Source organism: Sapajus apella, unplaced genomic scaffold, assembly GCF_009761245.1.
Source record: "Sapajus apella isolate SASKATOON/1434 unplaced genomic scaffold, GSC_monkey_1.0 scaffold212, whole genome shotgun sequence".
NCBI classification, from domain to species: domain Eukaryota; kingdom Metazoa; phylum Chordata; class Mammalia; order Primates; family Cebidae; genus Sapajus; species Sapajus apella.
In genome coordinates this window covers 3,498-13,675 of record NW_022437152.1, presented here as the reverse complement: position 1 = coordinate 13,675, position 10,178 = coordinate 3,498, and the positions used below count along the sequence as shown (strand labels likewise).

General features: G+C 63.9%; 1 protein-coding gene across 6 annotated transcripts; it reads left to right on the top strand.

Annotated features, from left to right (window-relative positions):
• The first annotated feature begins 2,204 nt into the window (after window positions 1–2,204).
• Window positions 2,205–9,559, top strand: GATD1 (glutamine amidotransferase like class 1 domain containing 1). Of its 6 annotated transcripts, none has more exons than XM_032270505.1 (8): window positions 2,205–2,318; window positions 4,731–4,807; window positions 5,390–5,495; window positions 5,806–5,913; window positions 6,717–6,811; window positions 7,661–7,754; window positions 7,974–8,085; window positions 8,177–9,559. In XM_032270505.1, the coding sequence occupies exons 1-8, from the start codon at window positions 2,255–2,257 to the stop codon at window positions 8,181–8,183; spliced, it is 663 nt and encodes a 220-aa protein (XP_032126396.1). In that variant the 5' UTR covers window positions 2,205–2,254; the 3' UTR covers window positions 8,184–9,559. The 6 variants fall into 6 exon arrangements, with proteins under 6 accessions (XP_032126396.1, XP_032126399.1, XP_032126398.1 ...); XM_032270508.1 differs by having other exon boundaries at window positions 7,974–8,091; window positions 8,656–9,557; XM_032270507.1 differs by having other exon boundaries at window positions 7,974–8,137; window positions 8,649–9,557.
• The last annotated feature ends 619 nt before the right edge of the window (window positions 9,560–10,178 follow it).

Below are 10,178 nucleotides of genomic sequence, written 5' to 3'. Positions count from 1 at the left end.
AGTGTTCTCTGAACTCCCCCAGTGAAAGGGAAACTCCCCTTCACAGCCTGCTAAGTACCGGGCGCTTCCCAGGCGCTGGTGCTACCGGGAAGCTCTCATTCTCGCCTTCTGATCACTTCTCACAGCGTCCCTTCAGTTCCTAACTATATTTCACCCGATTGTTTCTATAATACTAAAATGATTCTACGCTGTAATAGTAAAGCAAACATTAATAAAAAATAATGATTTAATAGGATTGATCATATAATTGATTATGTGATTGCTTCTGACTATACTTGGTATCATTGCTAAAACTAAGTCATCCGTTTAATTATAATACTAAGACAGCTCCTGCCTCAGTCTCTTGCCTTGGCACCTGGGTCACTTTCTGCCCACAGGTGGGGCTGGACCGTCATGCAGACCTGCTCCAACCTGCCCCTCTGGCTCCCGGGTTTGAGGCCCACAGTGTGCGCCTCTGGGGGATGTGATCATCTGCAGATCCAGAAAGTTCTCCAGGTAGCTAGGCCCAGCCTGTGGTGTGGCCGCAGGCCTGCGAAGCTTCAGACGGCCGCACACTCTCAGCTTGGTCTCCACTCCCCAGCCCAACTCCCGGCCTTGCCGTGCCAGGACCCCCAGCTCCCGCTTCCCCTGTGGCAGGAGGGCTCTGCGTCAGGTGAGGCAGGGTGCACTGCCTGTTTGGCAGGGGTCAGGGATCCTTCCCCCGAGCTGAGCTGGGGGAACCAGAGACCAATGGTTTTGAGGGGGTGGAACCCACAGAAGTCCTTCCCTTGGCTGTTCCCAACCATGACCGTTTCCCTGGGTGGAGCAGAGCCTGGTGGGACCTCCATACTGGCAGCAGGGGGCCAGGGCCTTCTCCATGTTGGTCATGACATGCAGAAAACAGGGTTTCTCCATGTTGGCCAGGCTGGTCTGGAGCTCCTGACCTCAGGTGATCTGCCAGCCTCCACCTCCCAAAGTGCTGGGATTACAGGTGACCCACTCACCTGGCGGCTCTGTCCCAAGTGCCCCTGTCGCCTCCCTTGTGCTCTCCTGCCCAGGACCTGAAGGCTGCCTGCCTGTCTGCTGACCACCCCACGTGGTCACCCCTCCCACTACAGTCTAAGGAAAAATTGGTTCAGGCTGGGCGGGCTCGGTGGCTCATGCCTGTAGTCCTCGCACTTTGGGAGGCCAAGGCAGGCAGGTACTTGAAGTCGGGAGTTCGAGACCAGCCTGGGCAACAGCGTGAGACCCCGTCTCTACCCAAAGCACAAAAAAATTAGCTGGGCGTGGTGATGTGCACCTGTGGTCCCGGTTGCTCAAGAGGCTGAGGTGGGAAGAGCACTTGAACCCGGGAGGCAGAGGCTGCAGTGGGCTGAGATCGCGCCACTGCACTCCAAGGACCCTGTCTCGAAAGAAAGAAAATAAGGAAGGCCGGGCGCGGCGGCTCACCTGAGGTCGGGAGTTCGAGACCAGCCTGGCCAACATGGAGAAAGCCCGTCTCTACTAAACTTACCGAACTAGCCGGGCGTGGGGGCGCGTCCCCGCAGTCCCGGCCCCTCCGGAGGCTGAGGCAGGAGAATCGCCTGAGCCCGGGAGGAGGCGGCTCGCCTTCGCCGACACCTTCGCGCCCCGACGCCGCCGCCCCGGGCCAGGAGCCGTTCCCCGCTCAGGAGCCGTTCCCCGCTCAGGCGCCAGGCGAGGCGGGCGGCAGATGCCCCCGGCCGGGAGGACCCTCGCGACTCCACCCATCGGCCCCGCCAGGCTCGGACGCAGCAACCGGCGGGGCCCAAGCGGGGGCGACCAGGGACTGCCCAGGGGCGCGGAGGGGCGAGGAGGGGCGAGGAGGGGCGCGCAGGGGCGAGGAGGGGCGAGGAGGGGCGAGGAGGGGCGAGGAGGGGCGCGGAGGGGCGCGCAGGGGCGAGGAGGGGCGCGGAGGGGCGCGCAGGGGCGAGGAGGGGCGCGCAGGGGCGAGGAGGGGCGAGGAGGGGCGCGGAGGGGCGCGGAGGGGCGCGGAGAGGCGAGGAGGGGCGAGGAGGGGCGAGGAGGGGCGCGGAGGGGCGCGCAGCCGACCCGGCCGGGGACCAACGCGCAGGCGTCCAGCATCGCCCCGCCCATCCCCTGCCCCGCCCCCGCTCCGCCCCGCCCCCAACAACGCCCCGCCCCCAACAACGCCCCGCCCCGCCCCGCCCCGCCCGGCCGCCGCGGCACGTGACCCGCGTGCTGCCGGGCGCGCCCAGCCGCCGCGCACGCGCAGACGCAGCGCCGAGCCCGCGCCATGGCGGCCGAGCGCCTCCCTAGCCGGCCCGCCTGTCTGCTCGTGGCCAGCGGCGCCGCCGAAGGTGAGGCCCGGCGGCCGGGGCCGGTGTCCGAAGAGGCCGCTGCCCGGGGCGGGATCCTCCGGGGCTGGAGGTCCGGGACGCGGTGGGCGCGCGTCACGTGGCGCCGGAACCCCAGGCCGCTGAGGGCGCCGGGCGGGGCCCGGGAACGGGGGCGCCGCGGGGGTGCGGTCGCGGGTTGGCGTGGACCTCCGCGCGGCGGCCGCGATGGAGCCCGGTCCCTGGCGCCGCGTCGCTCCTCCGAGCCCTGTCTACGCGGCGAGGCGGCCCGGGCGCGACGTTTCCAGCAGGGGAACCGCGTGTTCCCGAGGCCGCTGCGCCCCGAGAGGGGAGCCCCGGTGTGGGGAGGGGCATTCGGGAGTGGACCCCGCTCTGAGGTCGGGCGGCCGCGGGGACCCTGGTTTCTGAGCCACCGGGTCCTGGGGAAGGCGCCCTCGGGCCCCGCCCTGGGGAAGGGCATCAGGGCGATGCCGGCCTGGGGCGCTCGCGGGACGGAGCGCGGCGCGGGGTCTCGGGACAGCGGGGGAGGGATGAGCCGCGGAGCCCGAGGGTCCCTGGCCCTGTTCTGAGCCCTTCGCAGAGAGAAGCGACCAGCCTGAAGTCACCACGGAGACGTGGGGCCGGCTGGGGACCCAGGGGCCTCCCTCTTGAAGTCTGTAGCCCCTCAAGGGTGGGCAGGGGGACGGGGCTATGCGGTTGTGGGGGTGTGCTGGGCTCCGGGGGTCCTGAGTGATGCCCCCAGCTGCAGGTGGGAGGAGCCTTGGGTGGGGTTCAGTTCTGGGGGTGTGGGTTGGGGCTTATTTCCAGAGCAGGTAAGGGTGGGCGGGGGCGGGCAGGCCAGATGGGCTGTGCCCCAGGGAAGGCACGCGGAGGACAGGGGGTCTTAGGGCCAGCAGGCGCCGGGGCAGAACGTCAGGAGGAAGAGACAGGCGGGCAGGAGGTGGGGAGCTGAGCACGCGGCAGTCTTGCTGGGCGTTTTTTTTTCCTATGTATGTGGACGCTTTACAGTGAATGTGTTTTAATTTATATAAGAATGAAGATTAAAATGAAGTTGAAAGATTGGGACCCAGTATTAAACGTAGAAAGATGCAGCTCATGCCACTTTGGAATAAACGTATGTGCTTTCGGGCTGCCAGGGTGCGCAGGGCTGTGTCCTTCCCCTGGTCGGACAGCAGCCCCTAGGGCCTTCTGGATTGGGTGTGGTGTGTTGTTTTCTTATTTTAAGCTTTTTGTTTTGAGAGATGGGGTTTTCACATGTTGGCCAGGATGGTCTCGATCTCCTGACCACGTGATCCGCCGAACTCGGCCTCCCAAAGTGTTGGGGTTACAGGCCTGAGCCACCGCTCCCAGCCTTGGATTTCTTTTTTAAAAGTTCTTTGAGGAGCAAGAGGAGGCTGGGGAAAAGCTGGGGGGAGGGGCAGAATCCCAGAACCCTTGTGAGGAATGGGACCCTGAGTTTTCTCCCTGGAGGGGGTGAGGAGGGGTCAGAACACTTCTGCATACTCCATGGTGTCAGCGGGCCTCAGTCCCGGGTGGGGGTCAGTGAGGGGAGGAGCTGAACTCTGTGACCCTCGTACCCTGGTCTGTCTCCCAGAAAGGCCTCTTGTGGCTCCATTAGCACCGGGACGAGGCCGGGCTTTGGGAGTGGCATGGACAGTTGAGGTGGATTGCATCCTGTCCCTGCTTCTGGCTGGGGGCTGGAGGTGACCACGCCAGCCTGGGAAAGAGCTTGCCATGGGGGATGCAGGCCTCTGGGTCTGGCAGACCTGGGTGTGCCCCCCTGACTCACGTCTTCCCAGCTTCCTCCTCCTGGACATGCGTGGGTGGCTGGCCCTGCCTCAGGGCTTCCAGTAGTGGGCCCTTGGTGTAGGGGAGTGGGCTGCTGGGGTCAGGCGAGGCCATAGGGGTGGAGCAGGATGGAGCTTGGGGTGGCGTTGGGGGCAGTGCCCATGTCCTGCTGTGGGGCCACTCTGAATACCCTGGTGTCTGGGTGGCCCCCCGAGGTAAAGTCTGGGGTCAGGCGAGGCCATGGGGGTGTCTGGGTGGCCCCCTGAGGTGAGGTCTGGGGTCAGGCGAGGCCATGGGGGTGTCTGGATGGCCCCCCGAGGTGAGGTCTGGGGTCAGGTGAGGCCATGGAGGTGTCTGGGTGGCCCCCCGAGGTGAGGTCTGGGGTCAGGCGAGGCCATGGGGGTGTCTGGATGGCCCCCTGAGGTGAGGTCTGGGGTCAGGTGAGGCCATGGGGGTGTCTGGATGGCCCCCCGAGGTGAGGTCTGGGGTCAGGCAAGGCCATGGGGGTGTCTGGGTGGCCCCCTGAGGCGGGGTCTGGGGTCAGGTGAGGCCATGGAGGTGTCTGGGTGGCCCCTGAGGCAGGCGGGCTGGTCCTGTCGAGCCTGCACCCACTGGGACCCTTTGCAGGTGTGTCGGCCCAGTCCTTCCTCCACTGCTTCACGATGGCCAGCACCGCCTTCAACCTGCAGGTGGCCACCCCTGGGGTAAGTCCAGCCACTCCTTCCCCACTGGACACTTGGGGTCTGGCCCCACCTCTCTGGGGCAAGGTCAGGAGCATCGCTGCCTGGGAGACGTGGGGAGCCCCTGCAGTTGGCGGAGGGGTGAAGGGTCTGTAAACAAACCTTGGTGGCATCCTGAGTCTGGGTCCCCACTTCCTGGGCTCTGACCCCCCCGTGATGAGGCAGACCCTTTCGTTCCGGATCTGTGCTTCTGCGCATGTGTGAACAGGAGACCAAGGCGCAGCCCTGGTGCGAGGGACCTGCACAGATCTTACCGTGGGAGGAGTTCTCCACCCTCTGATCGTGGGGGCCGGGGGATGGCAGATGTAGATAAATCACGGCAAGGATGCGCTACGTATTCGCCATTGCAGGCTTTTATTTGTAAACAGTGTGGGCGTGTTTGCTGGGAAACAGACCACTGAGGCTGCTCCTGGGACGGGCTCCCCAGCCTGGGAGACCAGTGGAGGAGGCTGCGTGGTCGGTGCCCATCAGCATTTTCACACTCCCTCTGAGCCGACAGAGAGAACCCGGGTGCTGACCCTTGGCCCCTGGGCTCTGCTCCTCCAGGGGAAAGCCATGGACTTTGTTGATGTGACCGAGAGCAACGCACGCTGGGTGCAGGACTTCCGCCTCAAGGCCTACGCCAGCCCCGCCAAGCTTGAATCCATTGACGGTAGGCTCAGGACCCACTCCCTGGGGGGGGGTGCCTGGGACCTTGGAAGGTCAAGGGTTCCAGATACGTTTTGGGTCTTAGTGACTCCCCAGCTCGCCCCCTGAAGCCCTGTGACCATCTAGGGCAGCCTCCAGACCCACGTCCTGGGGGAGGAGAGCTGGTAGGCGTGTGGAGACGGGAAAGTCAGGGTGGCCCTTGGGAGCTGTAGCCGGTGGAGGAAAAGGGACAGGTGATGTCATCAGGCCAGCTGGTCCTGCAGGAGGCCTCACTTTAATTGACGTGTGGCCACCTGGCCTGTGGTCTCCTCCAGGTGCCCGCTACCATGCCCTCCTGATCCCCAGCTGTCCTGGGGCCCTGACCGACCTGGCCAGCAGTGGCTCCCTGGCCCGTATCCTGCAGCACTTCCGGTCAGAGAGAAGTAGGTGACGCTGGGGCGCGGGGTAGGGGTCGGATGTGCAGCTCGCAAGAAGTGGGTCTCCCACCAGCAGGAGAGGTGGGAAGACGCCCAGGTCGGGGTTTCTGGGCCTCTGGTCAGTGGCCGTTGCAGTGGCTGTGGGTGGGAGGTAGTGACACGTACTTGTCCTCTTTTGGTGACTGGGTGGGCTCCCGCGGGTGGGTGGCCGTGCCCTCGTGGGCCCCTCATGAGCAAGGCAGGATACCAGCCTGGTTCCTTCCGGAAAAGCCTGGCATCCAGGGCTGGGCCTGGGGCTCGAGGCCGGCAGGGGTGTGGGCAGGAAGTCCATGGCAACCTGGCGGCTGCCCCGGCTCACTGTTGGCTGTGATCAGTGTGTCCACTGGCTGGGTGGACAGGCCAGCACTCTCTACAGCTCCTTTTGTATACAGCTTCCTGGGAGCCAGGCCGCTGTCCTCAGCGTGGCCTGGACAGGCAGTGATTGTTTGTGGCCACCTCAGCCGTGGGAATGCACCCGGCCTTTCAGGTGGAGCCAGGGTGACCCCACTGCAGGGTACGGGCACTGCCCGAGGCTTACCTCCCACCCGCGCAGGGCATCCTCTCTAGCCGGGAGGGGCCTTTCCCACAGCGCCTGCCACTGCGCGGGGCAGCCGGGCTCTGTGCCCTGGGGTTGCCAGGCAGTGTCCTGGGTTTGGTGAACAGACCTGGGAGGAGGGGCCCGGGCAGGCGGCACAGGCCTGGGGGAGCCACAAGCAGTGGCATCGGGAAGCGGGCGGCCGGGGCCCCAGAGTGCCATGTGCTGCTTCCAGAGCCCATCTGTGCCGTCGGCCACGGTGTCGCCGCTCTGTGCTGTGCCACCAACGAGGACAGATCCTGGGTGTTCCACGGCTACAGCCTGACAGGGGTGAGTGCCTGGAGGACAGAGCCCTCCCGTGCTCCCCCCCCCCCCGCCCCCCCCCCCCCGTGCCCCCCCCCGTCCTCCCCGTGACAGCCAGGAACGAGGACGGAGACTCCAGAACGCCTCGCCCCTAGTCTTGGCCTGGGGCCTGCTGGAAGCTCAGGCCCCCTCACCAGAGGACGTGGGGAGGGAGGTGCAGCAGACCTGCACTTGCGTCCAGAGGGGCTGAGAGCCTCGCTGTCCTCGGAGACGGCCTGTGCCCATCTGAGGCCCAGAAGCTATGAAGTGGGCTCTGTGGACTCTGGGCGCTGGGCCGTGGGAGCAGCACAGGCCCTGGGGCAGGGAGAGGAGGCTGCTGTGCAGACGCGGGTTTCACTGGAGGTGAAATGGCCCTGGCCCCAGCTGTCACTTTCCCTCTTAGGGGGCCCTCCTCAGTGGGTGCTCAGTGCTGCCCTCTGAGGGGCAGCACCACCCCAGTCTCAGGTTACAGGTGGGCGTGACCCCTCACATGAGTGGTTAGGGTCACGTCTGCCCAGGGTGACTGCTCAGCCGTCTGCCCACCACGGGGCTCTCCCTCGAAGCCCTTGTCATTCCAGTCACCTGTGTGCTCCAATGCTAGGGAGCTGGGCCCTCCTCCTGTAGTGGCCTTGTCGCTCCCAGGGACACCCCACGGGAAGATGGCTGGCCTTGGTCGTCTCCCCGGCCCCCAGCCTCAGCAGCCGTCCCTGTCATGAGCAGTGACATCCCCAGTCCCACTTGGTTGGGTGAGGCTCCCTGCCCTGGTTTGACCTTCCTGTCCCCTGGAGTGGGCCTGGGCCTGGGCCTGGCTCAGGAGCCCCAACCCCCCTCCCGCAGCCCTCAGTGTGTGAGCTCGTCAGGGCCCCCGGCTTCGCCCGCCTACCGCTGGTGGTGGAGGACTTTGTGAAGGATTCTGGCGCCAGCTTCACTGGTGAGCCCTGAGAGCGCCCTCTGCGCTTACAGAAGTGGGGGGGCTTGCCTGCTTCAGCTTGGGGGAGGAGCCTGCTGGGCCCTGGGTTCTGTAGACCCCTGTGACACTGACTTAGACCCAGACAGGCTGACCTGCTGACCCTGGGGGCCCGCCTGAGCTCGGGCTTCCCGGTGGGTGGGGTGGACATTGCCTGAGGCTGGTGCCCTTGGTCCTCTGCAGCAAGCGAGCCTGACGCCGTGCACATCGTGCTGGACCGCCACCTGGTCACAGGCCAGAATGCCAACTCCACTGTCCCGGCCGTGCAGAACCTGCTCTTCCTCTGTGGCAGCCGGTGAGGGTACCAGGGTGGGTACATTCCTGCCACATCTGCAGAGCTGCACCAGGTGCGGGTGCCAAGCCTTGACCACACGTCTGTCCTGCAGGAAATGAACCTGCTGGGTAGATGCACCCCCTGAGACAGCCCACGTGTCTCCAGAGGCAGGCAGCCCGGTCTCGGGCCTCCGGGGACCCCGCCTCGTCCCTCCTGACAAGGAACATGGATGCGGCCCCAGATGGCCGCCCGGTCTCGCCTTAATGGGACTGTTGGAGGCCTCCTGGAATCAGCTCTGAGGGGGTGTCAGTCTCCTGGAGGCCCCAACCCCCCAGCCCCCTGCATGTTCTCCAGTAGGAGGCAGAGAAAAGACCCCAGATGCCCAGAAGGCTGTGGTAGCTGCCAGGTGGTCCTCGGGAATGCCAAGCCGGGTGTTCCAGGGAGGACTGGTTGCCAAGTACGGTCACTGTTGACAGAGTCAGCTCCGGGGTCCTCTGTGGGGGCTGGCCCTGTTGTGGCCGCGGGTGGGGGCCTTGAGGGGAGGGAGCCGGCGAGAGGTGGCCCAGAACTTCCTCTGGCCACAGATGAAAGAATTTTTTTGGGAGCAGCAGCCTCCTGCCCCGAGACTGACCGGAAATGGCAGCACTTGCCTGTTGGAGAAATTTTCTGGCCCGTCTTTTAAAATGTGAGCACCGTGGTGAAGCCCCGTCCTGTCTGAGCATTGAGACTTCCTTAGCTGAGACCATGACACCGTGCAGTTCTCACAGAGGAAAGTGCTGTTCCCGGTGGCCCTGCACAGAGCGGCCTTGGGTGCAGCTGCTGTCAAGAGCAGACAGTGTTCCGGACTGCTGGGCACCTGGCCTGGGCCGTGTGCCTCCAGCGCGCTGCCCGCTGGCCCCAGCGCAGGGCCTCCAGGAGCAGCTTAGACCCTCTTCCCCAGAGTTCTGCAGTTTGAGCCTTCCTCCAGCCCACCTTCTCCTCAGCCACAGTCACCCCCAAGCACCAGGGTGGCTCCTGGTGCCAGCGACCTGCCAGGAGGCCCCTTGTGATTATAAACCCATTAAGTAGGGCGGGTGTGGTGATGGGCGCCTGTCATCCCAGCCACCTGGGAGGCTGAGACACGAGAATTGCTTGAACCTGGGAGGCGGAGGTTGCCGTGAGCCGAGATCATGCCATTGTACTCCAGCCTGGGCAACAAGAGCAAAACTAATCTCAAAAATAAATAATAAAACCGTTAATAAGGAGAATTCAGAGAAAAGTGGAAGGAGGCGCTGCAGCCACGTCCCTGCCCTGAGGCTGCGTTTCTCCAGCGCCTCCGGGATTACTTGGGATGCCCACGTGGCACTGGCCGCAGGGCTCTGTCCGGGGTCCGCCCTAACCCCCGTGTGGTGATGGACATCTCTGGACAAGTATTTATTTTTATTTTTAAAATTTTTTCTTGAGACGGAGTTTCCCTCTTGTTGCCCAGGTGGCGTGCAGTGGCGCAATCTCGGCTCACCGCAACCTCCACCTCCCAGGTTCAAGCAAGTGTGCCTCAGCCTCTGGAGTAGCTGGGATTACAGGCGTGTGCCACCATGCCCAGCTAATTTTTGTATTTTTTATTATTTTTTGAGACAGAGTCTTCCTCTGTTGCCCAGTTGAGAGTGCCTCAGCCTTGGCTGCCCGCGTAGCTGGGATTACAGGCCCAGCTAATTTTTCTCTAATTTTTAGTAGAGATCGGGTTTCACCATGTTGGCCAGGCTGGTCTTTAACTCTTAACCTCAAGTGATATTCCTGCCTCGGCCTCCCAAAGTGCTGGGACTACAGGGGCCTGCCATCATGCCCGGCCTCATGTTTGTATTTTTAGTAGACGGGGTGTCACCTTGTTGACCAGGCTGGTCTTGAACTCCTGACCTCAGGTGATCACGTGCCTCGGCCTCCAGAGTGCTGGGATTACAGGCGTGAGCCACCGCGCCCGGCCAGCAAGTACTTTTTTAAAGAAAACTTAAAGGGCGGGTGTGGTGGCTCACGCCTGTAATCCCCGCACTTTGGAGGGCCGAGGTGCGTGGATCATGGCAGGAGATCGAGACCATCCAGGCCAACATGATGAAACCTCGTCTCTACTAAAAAAGTTA

Coding starts and splice junctions, on each gene's coding strand:
- GATD1 (XM_032270505.1), top strand. CDS start 2,255: ATGGCGGCCGAGCGCCTCCCTAGCCGGCCCGCCTGTCTGCTCGTGGCC. Junction 4,808..5,389: donor TGCAGGTGGCCACCCCTGGG/GTAAGTCCAGCC, acceptor CTGCTCCTCCAG/GGGAAAGCCATGGACTTTGT. Junction 5,914..6,716: donor GCACTTCCGGTCAGAGAGAA/GTAGGTGACGCT, acceptor TGCTGCTTCCAG/AGCCCATCTGTGCCGTCGGC.